Below are 17,292 nucleotides of genomic sequence, written 5' to 3' on the forward strand. Positions count from 1 at the left end.
ATAGTATTATAAGTGATAACCAGCATGGTTTTACTAAGGATAGAAGTTGTTGAACAAACCTAATATGTTTTTATGAAGAGGTGTGTAGAAGCCTGGATAGTGGGGAGGTTGTGGATATAGTGTACCTGGATAGTGGGGAGGCTGTGGATATAGTGTACCTGGATAGTGGGGAGGCTGTGGATATATTGTATCTGGATAGGGGGAGGCTGTGGATATAGTGTACCTGGATAGTGGGGAGGCTGTGGATATAGTGTACCTGGATAGTGGAGAGGCTGTGGATATAGTGTACCTGGATAGTGGGGAGGCTGTGGATATAGTGTACCTGGATAGTGGGGAGGCTGTGGATATAGTGTACCTGGATAGGGGAGGCTGTGGATATAGTGTACCTGGATAGGGGAGGCTGTGGATATAGTATATCTGGATAGTGGAGAGGCTGTGGATATAGTGTACCTGGATAGTGGGGAGGCTGTGGATATAGTGTACCTGGATAGTGGGGAGGCTGTGGATATAGTGTACCTGGATAGGGGAGGCTGTGGATATAGTGTACCTGGATAGGGGAGGCTGTGGATATAGTATATCTGGATAGTGGAGAGGCTGTGGATATAGTGTACCTGGATAGTGGGGAGGCTGTGGATATAGTGTACCTGGATAGTGGAGAGGCTGTGGATATAGTGTACCTGGATAGTGGGGAGGCTGTGGATATAGTGTACCTGGATAGTGGAGAGGCTGTGGATATAGTGTACCTGGATAGTGGGGAGGCTGTGGATATAGTGTACCTGGATAGGGGGCGGCTGTGGATATAGTGTACCTGGATAGTGGGGAGGCTGTGGATATAGTGTACCTGGATAGGGGGCGGCTGTGGATATAGTGTACCTGGATAGGGGGCGGCTGTGGATATAGTGTACCTGGATAGTGGGGAGGCTGTGGATATAGTGTACCTGGATAGGAGTAGGCTGTGGATATAGTGTACCTGGGTTTTGCAACAGTGTTTGACACAGTCCCTAATGGGTGTCTGATGGGTAAAATAAGTTTAGTCTGTAACTGGATTGAAAACTGGCTTAAAGGGGTATTCCAGGAAAAATCAATAAATTAGCTATGAAAAGGGTTAACCAAGGTTAACCCTTTCCTAATATACTTACCAGTCCTTTATTGGCCCCCCAAGGAGATCTCCGGTCTGGTCACGTGAGCTGCGACTCGCGGATCCTCTTCTTCCGGTTCGGTGACGTCACCATACCCGCCCGGCGTCTGGCTTTTCTTCTTTTTAGCAGCAGAGCACTGAACCCTGACTGGCTGGCTAGCGTGTAGCCAATCAGGGTTTAGTGCTCTGCATCCCACCACGCTCCAGGTCCCCTGAGCCTGCTGTACCAGGGGTTGTGGGGGCTCAGTGCCGGTCACCAGTGACATGGGCTGGGCCGGCGGCAGCACTGTGTGAGGGGCGGCAGCACTATGTGAGGGGTCCCTGCATCAAACATCAACCCCCCCCCCCCCCCCGTATGTCAGCGATGCCGACCATGTCCCGGGAGGGGATGCAGCGGGCGGCATTACTTCATTCATAGCTCCGCTCCGCTCTGGGTGTCTGGTAGTTATGAATGAAGTAATGCCGCCCGCCGCATCCCTTCCCCTCCCGGGACTCAGGGTCAGTATCGCTGACACCCGGGAGGGAAGTCCTGCAGAGTGGTGCTGATCCCTCCCCCGGCCCCCCCTCCTCCCTGCCTGTCTGATCTCAAAGATGGCACCCTCACCCCCACCCCCCGGAGTGTGCTGCCGCGCTGCCCTGGTCTCAGCACCTTTTTCAAGCAGTCGGCCGTACTTAGCTGACAGGCGCTGTGTGTGCAGGAGAGATGTGCTCCGTACACAGCGCCTGTCAATCACCCTGATAAAACTCAGCTGACAGGCGCTGTGTACGGAGCAAATCTCTCCTGCACACACAGCGCCTGTCAGAGGAGTACGGCCGGCTGCTTGAAAAAGGTGCTGAGACCGGAGCAGCGCGGCAGCACACTCCGGGGGGTGGGGGTGAGATCTTTGAGATCAGACAGGCAGGGAGGAGGGGGGGCCGGGGGAGGGATCAGCACCACTCTGCAGGACTTCCATCCCGGGTGTCAGCGATGCTGACCCTGAGTCCCGGGAGGGGAAGGGATGCGGCGGGCGGCATTACTTCATTTATAGCTCCGCTCCGGGTGTCTGGTAGTTATGAATGGAGTAATGCCGCCCGCTGCTTCCCCTCCCGGGACACGGTCGACATCGCTGACATACGGGGGGGGGGGGTGATGTTGGATGCAGGGACCCCCTCAAATAGTGCTGCCGCCCCCTCACACAGTGCTGCCGCCGGCCCAGCCCATGTCACTGGTGACCGGCACTGAGCCCCTACATCCCCTGGTACAGCAGGCTCAGGGGACCTGGAGCGTGGTGGGATGCAGAGCACTAAACCCTGATTGGCTACACGCTAGCCAGCCAGTCAGGGTTCAGTGCTCTGCTGCTAAGAAGGAGGAAAGCCAGACGCCGGGCGGGTATGGTGACGTCACCGAACCGGAAGAAGAGGATCCGCGAGTCGCAGCTCACGTGACCAGACCGGAGATCTCCTTGGGGGGCCAATAAAGGACTGGTAAGTATATTAGGAAAGGGTTAACCTTGGTTAACCCTTTCCATAGCTAATTTATTGATTTTTCCCGGAATACCCCTTTAATAATAGTACCCAGAGAGTGGTGGTGAATGATTTCTGCTCCGATTGGTCCCCGGTAATAAGTGGTGTACCCCAAGGGTCAGTACTGGGCCCCCTTCTGTGTAACTTGTTTAATAAGGATATTAAGGATGGAATTAACAGCAATGTTTCTATCATTGCAGATGACACCAAGCTTTGTAGTACAGTACAGTCTATGGAAGATGTGCAGAGGTTACAGGCTTTGTAGTACAGTACAGTCTATGGAAGATGTGCAGAAGTTACAGGCTTTGTAGTACAGTACAGTCTATGGAAGATGTGCAGATGTTACAGGCTTTGTAGTACAGTACAGTCTATGGAAGATGTGCAGAGGTTACAGGCTTTGTAGTACAGTACAGTCTATGGAAGATGTGCAGAGGTTACAGGCTTTGTAGTACAGTACAGTCTATGGAAGATGTGCAGATGTTACAGGCTTTGTAGTACAGTACAGTCTATGGAAGATGTGCAGAGGTTACAGGCTTTGTAGTACAGTACAGTCTACGGAAGATGTGCAGATGACATCAAGCTTTGTAGCACAGTACAGTCAATGGAAGATGTGCAGAGGTTACAGGCTTTGTAGTATACAGTACAGTCTATGGAAGATGTGCAGAGGTTACAGGCTTTGTAGTACAGTACAGTCTATGGAAGATGTGCAGAGGTTACAGGCTTTGTAGTACAGTACAGTCTATGGAAGATGTGCAGAGGTTACAGGCTTTGTAGTACAGTACAGTCTACGGAAGATGTGCAGATGACATCAAGCTTTGTAGCACAGTACAGTCAATGGAAGATGTGCAGAGGTTACAGGCTTTGTAGTATACAGTACAGTCTATGGAAGATGTGCAGAGGTTACAGGCTTTGTAGTACAGTACAGTCTATGGAAGATGTGCAGAGGTTACAGGCTTTGTAGTACAGTACAATCTATGGAAGATGTGCAGAGGTTACACGATGACTTAGACATATTGAGCTTTTGGGTGGCCACTTGGCAAATGAGGTTCAATGAGGATAAACATGGTCCTTCTTCTTGCTATGATAAGTTATCTAACATTTATGCCTCTCTAAAAGAAGTAGTGCTATTTAATGTCTCTCATGACCTGTTTACCACTGGAATACCCAGATACCCTCACATTCTCTACGCTTACAGCTCCTAATGGGTCTGAAGATCATATGTGCTGTCATACCTAGTGAGGACTGGACATCTACATCATGCCCAAAGTGTGGTTTACATGATGCTGATTTGTATCATTGCATGTGGTCATGTTCATACATTCAGACAATTTGGGCCGAGCTCCTTTCGTGGATCAAGACCATTTGAGAACATAAAATATCATTAGAACCTTTGCAATGTTTGTTCCATTATATTCCTCTTTTCTCTGAAGATCCTTCTAAAGGGGTCTTGACTGTACCCGGCCCTCACTTTTCTATACTTTCTCTGAAAAAATGTATTCTGAGACAGTGGCTTGAGAAGGACCCACCAACACTATCCAAGTTATAGAACAGATTAAACTTCTTATGATGTATGATATTCCCTGTGCATTATCAGGCTCGGAAGATGCAGTAACTACATTTTTCTCAAGATGGAGACCTTTTCTTTCTTCTACTTTGTCTACTAATGAACGGCATTCGTTGATGCTAAAATTTCGACATACACGCTGGTATTACACTCAGGAACCGGCAGGTTCTCTCGAAAACCTGATATTACCACAGATTAAATGCTTACGGCCTGGCTGGCAGACCCCCTTCCAAACTGGCCAAACTGTTTATGAGAGGATCCACTTTATTTATTCCTTCCTTTCATTTTATTCTTGAAATGTTGAATATTTTACGTGTTTTACTATTGTAATACTCCTTTACAAATGTAAAGTTTTGTCACCATTTTATTCAATATCATTAATGTCTTCATCAATCCTTCTGGATGCTCTGCATTGTAACTGCACTTTTTGTTCACACTTTATTGTATATTATTCTGAAAAAGTACAATAAAATATTGTGGGAAAAAAAAATAGATAAACGTAAAGTTATGCATCTAGGTACTAATAACCCGCAGCATGCTATGTCCTAGGAGGATATCCAAGAAGATGAAGGAGACCGCACTTCCAAAAGGAATATCCACTTTATTTACACCAATGCAACGTTTCGGCTCTATGTGTGTAGCCTTTCTCAGGCAGTGATCACTACTTGAGAAAGGCTACACACAGAGCCAAAACGTTGCATTGGTGTGAAGAAAGTGGATATACCTTTTGGAAGTGCGGTCTCCATCTTCTTGGATATGTCATACGAACCCGGGTCCGGTTTGGTGAGACTTGCACCCACAAACTTTTTTTCTTGTGCTGCTGAAAACTTGTTTTTTTGCAATGTCCTAGGGGGAGTAATAACCTGCAGCATGATATGTCCTAGGGGGAGTAATAACCTGCAGCATGATATGTCTTAGGGGGAGTAATAACCTGCAGCATCATATGTCCTAGGGGGAGTAATAACCTGCAGCATCATACGTTCTAGGGGGAGTAATAACCTGCAGCATCATATGTCCTAGGGGGAGTAATAACCTGCAGCATCATATGTCCTAGGGGGAGTAATAACCTGCAGCATCATATGTCCTAGGGGGAGTAATAACCTGCAGCATCATATGTCCTAGTGGGAGTAATAACCTGCAGCAGCATATGTCCTAGGGGGAGTAATAACCTGCAGGATCATATGTCCTAGGGGGGAGTAATAACCTGCAGGATCATATGTCCTAGGGGGAGTAATAACCTGCAGCATCATATGTCCTAGGGGGAGTAATAACCTGCAGCATCATATGTCCTAGGGGGAGTAATAACCTGCAGCATCATATGTCCTAGGGGGAGTAATAACCTGCAGCATCATATGTCCTAGGGGGAGTAATAACCTGCAGCATCATATGTCCTAGGGGGAGTAATAACCTGCAGCATCATATGTCCTAGGGGGAGTAATAACCTGCAGCATCATATGTCCTAGGGGGAGTAATAACCTGCAGCATCATATGTCCTAGGGGGAGTAATAACCTGCAGCATCATATATCAATCTCAAATATTCAATCTCCGGAGGAGACAAGCCTTCTCTACCATGAGAACAGTGATCTATGGGATAGTCACCCCAGGATTTGGTCACAGCAGAAACAGTGGGGGCTTCAAAACAGGAGACACAAGTTCTTAGACCAAAATACCATTTATGCACATGTATAGAATCTATCATCACCCATCCCCTCCATCCATCCCCCTCCTTGGTTGAACTTAATGAATATGTGTCTTTTTCATTCGTACTAACTATGTAGCTATGTAATATTTTGGCTGTTACCTGCTTGTCTGCTGGGGAGACTCGTGTCCAGCAGAGGGGCAGAGCGGAGATCATCACATGGGCCGCCGTTCAGATACTCCTCAGATTTACACCGCTGCGCTCTGTCATCCTCCGCATCCTCATGGGTTCTGTAGATCCACTGGAACAGTCCCTGAAAACATATGACTTGTATATAAGAGAGGTGGTCCACTACTTGTGTATACCACACTTGTATACATCTGTCCTCTGACCTGCTACCTCTCCTGTCCGAGCCCAGCCCTATTTGCCGCCTCCCCCGACTGAGCACGTCCCGCCACTGCCTCCTCCAGCCGAGCCAAACGCAGAGCCTCCCCTGTACGAGCCCAGCCCTACCTGCCACCTCTTCCCCCACCGAGTCCGAATGGTCGCCTCCCCACCTTCCCCATCTAAGCCACCTCCTCCCCCGGGCAAGCTTGATTCTCCAACCTCCACACCCCCTGTCACCGCCACCGTCTGAGCCCAATCTGTGACCTTCCCCCTCCGAGCCACGCCTGTTCACCCCTCCGCTGCTGTCCCACAGTCTCCCTCCTTTCCAGTACATAATACATTTGTAAATTTTTATAACTGAGGGTGCTGAGAGTTGTCTGCTGCTTCCACCTCACCAAGGGGTTTCGTGGGTTCATCCGGTATGAAGTGAAATGCTCCAGGACCTCCATGTGACTGTCACGTGTGACGCTTGTTCCATTTACTTTAAGGATACACTGTCCTGGATGGAGACCAACAGCAGCCGCCGGCGACCCTAGAAATAGGACATGAGGTGTGGTACGTAAGAGAGCAATCACCAAACCCCACCCCCCTGATGGGCCGATCATTGAACCCCACTAACCATTAATCAGCTGATCATTGTACCCCACTGACCTCAAACAGGCATATCCATATCATCAACAGCACCAATCCCCTAATGGGCCAATCACCGAGCGCCATCGATCCCCTAATGGGCCAATCATCAAACACCACGCAGCACACACATGTATAGTATACACAGGCAGCTCACACAAACATAACATAACACATATATACATGCGCACACACACATTATATACGTATATATATGCACACAGTAAACACATATATACTATACATACACATATAAAACTATACATACGCAGTACACACATATTTAGTAGACACACGCAGCACACTCAATACACATATATACTATACACAGATGGATGGGAGGGTGTACGGTGGGATCAGATGTTATATATACATACATACAGCCCCCATCATCGTCCGCAGGTCTCACCTCTCCCCACTGCATGGACGTAAGGCGGTGCTGAACCTCTGATCTGAAAGCACAGGGACTGAGGAGAGTCCGGGATCTTCACAATCCTACAGGACAAGTACCAAGATAATTACACGTGTACAGAGGGTCCCCCACCCACGCCCCCAGACATAACACAAAGGTCATCCCACTACCAGCCCCATCATAGACCACAGCATCTAGCACAGTCCTCCTCTATTGCCCTGTGCAGACCTTCACAGACAGGTGGTGGACACATTGCTGCGGTCTATGATCGGTGGTAAGCGGACCACCACTGCGGACCTCATCCACCACCCTGGATATAATAAGAGTCTTACTCCTTGGATTTGGTGGCCACGAGGATACGGATAGGCCTGCGAGCACAGAACGACTGGTTCAGAAGAATCTCCACCTCAGAGAAAGGTCTTAGGAACACCTGGTCCTCATTGATGGTGTAGATCTTTCGGCCCACCTGCAGACCGGCCATCTAGAAGGGACAAGAGAGAATCCTCCAGGTTACTGAACAATAACAAGCCACCAGCATCCAGGGACCAAGAACTGACCAACATTATCCAGGTTACTGTGTAACAAACTCAAGGGATCCCCCTCACCTCGGCGTGCGACCCCTTCCGGACAGACTTGACCACAATCATTTTATTCCTCTCTTCAAGGTCAAAGCCGTAATCTTCTTCCTGAGGTAAAATCTACAAAAGAAAAGAAAGTCTCACATCACTTTCCCGGACACAGCCACACGACAGCCCACAACTACAACTCCCAGCAGTAATCACCTCCCCGGACACAGCCACATGACAGCCCACAACTACAACTCCCAGCAGTAATCACCTCCCTGGACACAGCCACACGACAGCCCACAACTACAACTCCCAGCAGTAATCACCTCCCCGGACACAGCCACATGACAGCCCACAACTACAACTCCCAGCAGTAATCACCTCCCTGGACACAGCCACACGACAGCCCACAACTACAACTCCCAGCAGTAATCACCTCCCCGGACACAGCCACATGACAGCCCACAACTACAACTCGCGGCAGTAATCACCTCCCTGGACACAGCCACACGACAACCCACAACTACAACTCCCAGCAGTCGCTGGACACAGCCACACGACAGCCCACAACTACAACTCCCAGCAGTAATCACCTTCCCGGACACAGCCACATGACAGCCCACAACTACAACTCCCAGCAGTCGCTGGACACAGCCACACGACAGCCCACAACTACAACTCCCAACAGTAATCACTTTCCCGGACACAGCCACACGACAGCCCACAACTACAACTCCCAGCAGTAATCACCTTCCCGGACACAGCCACATGACAGCCCACAACTACAACTCCCAGCAGTCGCTGGACACAGCCACACGACAGCCCACAACTACAACTCCCAACAGTAATCACTTTCCCGGACACAGCCACACGACAGCCAACAACTACAGCTCCCAGCAGTGATCACCTCCCCGGACACAGCCACATGACAGCCCACAACTACAACTCCCGGCAGTTATCACCTTCCCGGACACTGCCACACGACAGCCCACAACTACAACTCCCAGCAGTCACAGGACATAGCCACATGACAGCCCAAAACTACAACTCCCAGCAGTGATCACCTCCCCGGACACTGCCACATGACAGCCCACAACTACAACTTCCAGCAGTGATCACCTCCCCGGACACTGCCACATGACAGCCCACAACTACAACTCCCAGCAGTGATCACCTCCCCGGACACTGCCACATGACAGCCCACAACTATAACTCCCAGCAGTCACTGGACACAGCCACATGACAGCCCACAACTACAACTCCCAGCAGTGATCACCTCCCCAGACACAGCCACACGACAGCCCACAACTATAAAGGGCCAGTTCACACTGAGTAAACACGGCGCAATTACGTGGCGAAGCTCTCTGCCGCAGAATCCCGCCGCATTCAATGCCCTGCTTTGAGTGAATGGGAGAGCGCTCGCTTGTCCGCTTCCTCTCCTCTCAAAGAATGAACATGTTAGTTCTTTGAACGGAGATGAGAGGGAGCGGACGAGTGCGCCCTCCCATTCACTTACAGCAGCACACTGAGCACGGCGGGATTCCGCGGCGGAAATCTCCGCCGCAGAATTCCGACGATCTTGCTCAGTGTGAACTGGCCCTTAACTCCTAGAATTAATCACCTCCCCGGACACAGCCACATCCCTGACCCCAGGAGGCGACTCTCCCCTTCATACTGTAGTGCCTGCCCCCTCAATGTGTAGTGCCCAGTCTCCTCAATGTGTAGTACCCAGTCTCCTCACCAGCAGAGTCTTGGCCACAATGTTCTCCATCAGTTTGAAGTCGTTCTTCTTGTTCTTGGAGTTGGTCCCTTCAATCTCCTCATCAGCATGGAAGCGGAAGAACTGAGACTCGTCCTTGAACTCGCTCTTTTCCAACACTTAATACAGAGATGGAAGAGAGGAGGGGCATGAATAGTGAGGAGAGGAAGGAGGATGAATAGTGAGGAGAGGAGGGGCATGAATAGCGAGGAGAGGAGGGGCATGAATAGCGAGGAGAGGAGGGGCATGAATAGTGAGGAGAAGGAGCATGAATAGTGAGGAGAGGAGGGGCATGAATAGCGAGGAGAGGAGGGGCATGAATAGTGAGGAGAGGAGGGGCATGAATAGTGAGGAGAGGAGGGGCATGAATAGTGAGGCGAGGAGGGGGATGAATAGTGAGGAGAGGAGGGGCATGAATAGTGAGGAGAGGAGGGGCATGAATAGTGAGGAGAGAAGGGGCATGAATAGTGAGGAGACAAGGGGGATGAAAAGTGAGGAGACAAGGGGGATGAAAAGTGAGGAGAGAAGGGGATGAATAGTGAGGAGAGGAGGGGCATGAATAGTGAGGGGAGGAGGGGCATGAATAGTGAGGAGAGAAGGGGCATGAATAGTGAGGCGAGGAGGGGGATGAATAGTGAGGAGAGAAGGGGGATGAAAAGTGAGGAGACAAGGGGGATGAAAAGTGAGGAGAGAAGGGGATGAATAGTGAGTTGAGGAGGGGCGTGAATAGTGAGGGGAGGAGGGGCATGAATAGAGAGGAGAGAAGGGGCATGAATAGTGAGGAGAGGAGGGGCATGAGTAGTGAGGAGAGGAGGGGCATGAGTAGTGAGGAGGGGCATGAGTAGTGAGGAGAGCAGGGGCATGAATAGTGAGGAGAGGAGGGGCATGAATAGTGAGGAGAGGAGGGGGGATGAATAGTGAGGAGAGGAGGGGCATAAATACTAAGGAGAGGAGGGGCATAAATACTAAGGAGAGGAGGGGGATAAATAGTGAGGAGAGGAGGGGGATGAATAGTGAGGAGAGAAGGGGCATGAATAGTGAGGAGAGTAAGGGGGGATGAATAGTGTAATAAGGGTAGCCCTGGGGGCAAGAACCAGCACAATGTGGAAGGAGGTCCTGGGGTATGGAGTGAAGAGGTGGTGCACCACTTCAATACTGCTAAGTATATAGAATTTGTGCACAGGGAACTAAGCTGCTTGGGGGCAGGGCTAGCTTCTGTGCAGGATATACAGCCTATGCTCAGGAGGCCAAGCTGCTAGGGGGTGAGGATGGCTCTTGTGCAGGATATACACCTATGCTCAGTAGGCCAAGCTGCTCGGGGGCAGGGCTGGCTTCTGTGCAGGATATACAGCCTATGCTCAGGAGGCCAAGCTGCTAGGGGGTGAGGATGGCTCTTGTGCAGGATATACACCTATGTTCAGTAGGCCAAGCTGCTCGGGGGCAGGGCTAGCTTGTGTGCAGGATACACAGCCTATGCTCAGGAGGCCAAGCTGCTAGGGGGTGAGGATGGTTCTTTTGTGCAGGATATACAGACTATGCACAGGAGGCCAAGCTGGTCGGGGTGAGGATGGCTCTTGTGCAGGATATACACCTATGCTCAGTAGGCCAAGCTGGTCAGGGTGAGGATGGCTCTTGTGCAGGATATACACCTATGCTCAGGAGGCCAAGCTGCTAGGGGGTGAGGATGGTTCTTTTGTGCAGGATATACAGACTATGCACAGGAGGCCAAGCTGGTCGGGGTGAGGATGGCTCATGTGCAGGATATACAGCCTATGCTTAGGAGGCAGAGCTCCGCTGGGCTCTGTGTGAGAACATATCCTGTCAATACAGATCAGACACGACCACTCAATCCTGATCCACATCACCCTCGGCAGTGGCAACACATTTTATCAGTCCGCCTAAGCAGTTCTTACCGTGATGCATAAATCCATTGTTGCAGAGTCCAACGCCTAGAGCGACAGCTTCTTCTCTTGTCTGACAATCTCCCTGGAATCACAGATAGTCGGATGTTACAGAGGATTCCGGGATACAGAGGAGAAATGTCACCTGCATCTGCCAACGCCATGCCTCACGGGCACAGCCCTCAATCTACACCCACAAAGACTCAGGAGAAGCATCAAAGACATAGAAGATACACATCTATATACCAGCTCACATCTCTCCCCACCCCACCGGTAGGAAACATGGCAACCGCTAGACACGATTATTCATACACAATCACGACCATTGTGCCGAGCACCTCGAATGCTACAGCCAAACGCAAAAAATATCGGCACGGACGTCAACGCTTTCCTATCTAGGAGCCCAATATAGGCCCAGAGATGATTCCTGTCAGGCCTGCTGATGAGATAGGGTCGCCGAGGAGTCAACCATCCGCTCCTATGTCTCTCATTATGTAACATCAGGAGAACTGGCAAAAGCTGACAATCCAAATCAGGTTCATTGTTTATAAAATGTCAGAAAAAAGCTGAAATAAGATCCAGCGCCAAAAAAGATGCAGCAAAGAGCAACCAAAGGGGCAACATGACCAACGAAGAAGGGGAAGAGCCGATGAGGGATATGACCAACGGAGATGAGAAAGAGCTGATGGGAGAAACGATTGACAGAGAAAAGGAAAAGCAGACAGGGGACAAGACCAACTGAGAAGATGAAGAGCTAATGGGTCCACACGGCCTAAGAGCCGACTGAGCAAACGATCAACAGAGAGGATGAAGAGCAGACTGGAGACATGATCAACGGAAAGAAGGAAGGGCTGGCGGAAGAGGCATGATCAAGGGGGAGGAGAGGAAGAGCTGAAGAGGTGGACATAGCCAACAGAGAAAAATCGACAGGTCCCTACATGACCAACATAGAAGAGGAAGAGCAGAACGGGCCATACGACCAACAGAGAAGAGGAACAGACCAAGGCAACGCGACCAATGGAGAAGAGGAAGAGAAAATGGGGCCACATGACCAACGGAGAAGAGGAAGAGCCGACAAAGGGACACAACTATAAGAGGATAGGAAGAACCGACAGGTCCACGCAACCAACGGAGAAGAGGAAGAGCTGACAAGGACACAATCAACGGAAAAGAGTCGATGGGTCTACATGAGCAAAAAAGAAGAGGAAGAGCCAACGGTGGACACGAGCAATGGAGAAGAGCCAATAGGTCTACAACCCACAGATCAGTCACCAAGACCTGTCTACAAAACACAGATAAGTCTCCTGGGTCTACAATATCCAACTTCCCACAGTCTTGGCTCTACTATGTTGGTGGGAGTCACCTGTGCTATCAGCCAATCCACCAGCTTGCTGGCTGGGATGACAGACTTGTAGGTCTTCAGGTGATGATCGCGGTCCCTGAAGGACAGAGCAGAAAAGTATTATCTGTGAACACAGTACAGACAGAAGCAAACAGCAGTGACACCATCCCATACTCAGCATTTTTTGTGGGTAGTAAATATATATACCCCTTAACGTCACATACATCCCCCACCACCACTACAGACAAGCCCAATACAAGCACCATGACGAGATGACAACAACAAACCAGCGGAGATGTCACACTTACTTTATTACTGGAATAATGAGGCTGTGAAGACGGCAGTAAAGTCTGACACCCTGCAAAAAAGACCAGAGAGTGACCATCACCCAGTACTTAAATATACAGGTCACATATAGCTCCAATCTTTATTCACAGGACAGACATTGTATATATACATTCATCACTCCAGAGCTGCACTCACTATTCTGCTGGTGGGGTCACTGTGTACATACATTACTGATCCTGAGTTACATCCTGTATTGTACTTCAGAGCTGCACTCACTATTCTGCTGGTGAGGTCATTGTGTTCATTACATTACTGATCCTGTACTGATCCTGAGTTACATCCTGTATTATACTCCAGAGCTGCACTCACTATTCTGCAAGTTGATGTGCAAGACATATGATGTCATCAACATGACATCCCTGGGGATCTGTTTTCAGATCACCTGACTTGCAGTGACCTATGACATAAATCCCTACATAAAAGGAAAGGTGGATGGTACCTTGGACATGATGTCCTCCAGTTCACTCCTAGCCTTGTAGGTGCCGTCATCATAGCGGAAGCGATAGAGAACCTGCTCGTTCTTGAACTGGTGCTTGTCTGACACTGAGAGCAGGAGGGAGAGAAACCGTCAGAATCCTTAGTGTGTGCGGGGCACACATCTCAGGGTTATGGGGTCTGGGGGGACACATCACAGGGCTATGGGGTGTAAGGGATATACCATGGGGCTAAGGGGTCCTGAGGGGACACATGACAGGGCTAAGGGGTCCTGAGGGGGACACATGACAGGGCTAAGGGGTCCTGAGGGGGACACATGACAGGGCTAAGGGGTCCTGAGGGGGACACATGACAGGGCTATGCATAATTGGTTTCACGGTTGGGGGGTGGTCATCACAGGTCGCCATCGGTCACAGTCGCCCCTCTGCTGTATTATCCCTCCTCGATCACTATACACAGCACCCAGCAGATCTGACTCACATACAGTTAATTATAGTCACAAGGAGCAGCACAAATTCTAAAAATGGAGCACGAGGGTAGAGGCGGAGGTCACATGGAGATAACCCCCATGATGCGCACAGGGCAGGAGTGGTCAACATCCCCCAGAAAGCACTCTGTGGATCAGGGTAGGGGCCACAGCTGAAGTCTATCACAGTCAGCGACTAATCAGCAGGGAATAGGTGTACACTACGGTTCTTGTGGGAGCGTCTATTAGATCCAGCTATGTGACCCGCACACTGATTGGTTAGCGCTATTAGTGCTGCGTTGCTGTGTTGTCTGCTCAGGAAAAAGTGTCTGTGGCCTTACAACTCATGGTACGAGTCACAAGTGATGTGCCCCCCCCCCCATACCACCCCTCCCCTCAGATGGCCATCTTACCATGGTGGATGATACCATTCTCTAGTAAGGCCTGGCCCAGGTTGACACCTTCTTCAGGTTTACTGATCTCTCCATTCTCCATCAGCCAAGAGACAAACTCACTGCAAGAGAGAGAGAGATGGGAGTGAGGGCGGGAGACACCATCACAGGACTGGGCCCCTGCTCCGAGATAGACAGACACAAGAGTGAGAGCCGGGGCCACAATCACAGAATAGGGACCCTACTGCAAGAGAGAGAGAGATAGGAGTGAGGGTCGGAGACACCATCACAGGACTGGGCTCCTGCTCCGAGAGAGATAGACAGACAGACACAAGAGTGAGAGCCGGGGCCACAATCACAGAATAGGGACCCTACTGCAAGAGAGAGAGAGGGCCAGAGACACCATTACAAAACAGTCCATCTTGGCACCACCCTGCAGCAGCTGTGGTGGCACTCACTTTCCATGGAAGCACTTGGGGATTGTGCTGAACTTCCTGCGGCGGTCTCGGATAAGATTCGACCTCTTGCTGACCATGTGGTAGAGCTTCTCCCCCTTCTCAGCAATCATCACGTACGCGTCTCTTTCCATCCCGAGCTTTAGACCTGCAGAAAGGACAACAACATTACTGCGACATCCAAAGTGCAGGTCCCTGGGCCACGCATGGTGCTTTACAGGCACTGATAATCCTAGGACACCTTTATATGACCAGCTCCCTCCTCTCCCCACGCCCTGCATCCATTCCCTGCCTGCACTCCATTGGCTCCCCATGCACCCTCCAAGCACTCCGCCCTCTCCCCACACACCCTCAACCCATTCTGTGCATGCACGCTATCCTTTCCCCGTGCACCCTCCAAGCTCTCCACTCTTCCCGCACACTCAATCCTCTCTCCATCCACCCTCTAAGTGCTTCCTCTTCTTCCTATGCACCCTCTAGACGCTTCATCCTCTCCCCATCCACCCTCTAGGCGCTTCATCCTCTCCCCATCCACCCTCTAGGCGCTTCATCCTCTTCCCATCCACCCTCTAGGCACTTCATCCTCTCCCCATCCACCCTCTTAGTGCTTCCTCTTCTTCCCATCCACCCTCTAGGCGCTTCTTCCTCCCTCATCCACCCTCTAGGCGCTTCATCCTCTCCTCATCCACCTTCTAAGAGCTCCACCCTATCCTCCATGCGCTCCATCCTCTCCTTGTCCATTCCCTAAGCACTCCACAAGCTTCATCCTCTCCCCGCACACAGACAGTCCCTATGCACACTTACGTATAATAAGAACTTCTGCAGCTTATTACACAGAACTTGGGCTAACAACCTGCAGAGCAGAGTTGGGAGAGTTGTTCTCTGCCCGTTTGTGTCGATTTGTATCATATTAATTATGTATCTACTATAATCAATAAACATTAGGGGGGATATGGTTAATGCAATGGACCTGGAGTGTCTGCACAGAATGCTGACTCTGCAGGAACATCTTATCCGGAACTTTCCACCAGGAGAGACTGTAGGACGGCGCTGCCAGTAACACCAAACTGCAGCCTACAGTAACTATGAGTAACGCCACCATCGCTTCATCCAATCCAAGCATGAGCAGGTCCGGGAAAAGGAGGGGGTGCCTGGACCATAAAGCCAGACTGAGCTCTGAGTGTGATCCAATCTGACACGAACTGCTACGGCGCTCCCGCCGCCTCCCCGCTTCCCCCTGCTCTGCCCCTGAATTTGCCCCCCTCCCACACCTTCATGTCTGTGTCTTTAGGTCACATAGTATAAGACGCTCGGCCAATTATCTACTAGTATTGAGGATGCACTCACTCTCCCGCTGCTCTCGCTCTCTCAGCACAGCGTCCATCCACTTCTGCTTGTCCTCGGGGGTCTTTGCCATACAGACGAACCACTTGTTCTTGGCGGTGTTATGGATCTTCCAGCCGTTGGTGACAGTATAACCGTTACTGTGATAGTCAGCTGCCCAGAGGACAAGACCATCAGGAACAGAGCAAAACACCCCAAATGACCAACCCCCCCTCTTATCCATCAACCAACCCCCTCTGCCCCCCATTCACCAACCAACCCCCATACCCCCACAGCCCTCTACCCCAACAGTCATACACCCTTCCCTCCAACCTGGGGGATACAGATCATCAGGTCCCGGACCTGGCAGGATAATGACCCTGATCTTTGAGAGCATCAAGAGATGGCACCAGCCTACCACAACCTACAGTCAGGGAGACTAAACCTCATCAGAACCACTACTACCCCCATCATCCCCCACATCCTCATACCACTGTTACGACAGCATAACAGGCTGTACATCAACCCTCTAAAAACTATCATTCATGGGTCTTAATAATCTGGCAGAAACTAGAAGACCCCCACCCGCCCATCTTAGGGGTGGAGCTTCTAATGCCCCCACCTGTCCCGTCCTCCACGTTTTCAACCTCCATGACCTCGGTGTTGATTCTTCCCCGGAAAATGTACAAGGAGCCGTTGATGGATTTTGTTCTCTTGGTGGATTTCTTCCCGACCACCCTGAAAGGAGAAGATGACGTCAGAGGGAAAGTACCACAAACCACAGGGTCAGAGGTCAGCATCATACACTGAGCGGAGGGACTGCAGACCAGAACCATATACACTGAGGTCACACATGCCTCACTGTATACAGGGGTGGTGGCAGTCCTGTGTAATGACATAGCTGCCTCATCCTTCACACAGCTAAGGCTCCATCACAATGGCATCTGCAATGCATTAAAGGGGTACTCTGGAGAAAAACTTCAAACCAACTGTTGTAGGAAGTAGTGTATTCTCTCTAGTCTGACACAGTG

At 50.5% G+C, this 17,292-nt stretch overlaps 1 protein-coding gene across 1 annotated transcript in view; it reads right to left on the reverse strand.

Moving 5' to 3' along the window:
• PREX1 (phosphatidylinositol-3,4,5-trisphosphate dependent Rac exchange factor 1) overlaps positions 1–17,292 on the reverse strand; it is a 75,951-nt gene that overhangs the window by 11,729 nt on the left and 46,930 nt on the right. The window contains exons 8-21 of the mRNA XM_069952704.1: positions 16,884–16,999; positions 16,286–16,435; positions 14,942–15,086; positions 14,505–14,605; positions 13,630–13,733; positions 13,151–13,200; positions 12,864–12,939; positions 11,513–11,585; positions 9,582–9,718; positions 7,880–7,972; positions 7,607–7,755; positions 7,272–7,357; positions 6,628–6,764; positions 6,008–6,158 (exon numbers count right to left, since the gene is read on the reverse strand). Of these exons, the coding sequence (XP_069808805.1) occupies positions 6,008–6,158; positions 6,628–6,764; positions 7,272–7,357; positions 7,607–7,755; positions 7,880–7,972; positions 9,582–9,718; positions 11,513–11,585; positions 12,864–12,939; positions 13,151–13,200; positions 13,630–13,733; positions 14,505–14,605; positions 14,942–15,086; positions 16,286–16,435; positions 16,884–16,999 (1,568 nt within the window). The remainder of the gene's footprint in view (positions 1–6,007; positions 6,159–6,627; positions 6,765–7,271; positions 7,358–7,606; positions 7,756–7,879; positions 7,973–9,581; positions 9,719–11,512; positions 11,586–12,863; positions 12,940–13,150; positions 13,201–13,629; positions 13,734–14,504; positions 14,606–14,941; positions 15,087–16,285; positions 16,436–16,883; positions 17,000–17,292) is intronic.

Source organism: Dendropsophus ebraccatus, chromosome 14 (genome assembly GCF_027789765.1).
Source record: "Dendropsophus ebraccatus isolate aDenEbr1 chromosome 14, aDenEbr1.pat, whole genome shotgun sequence".
In the NCBI taxonomy this organism is placed as follows: domain Eukaryota; kingdom Metazoa; phylum Chordata; class Amphibia; order Anura; family Hylidae; genus Dendropsophus; species Dendropsophus ebraccatus.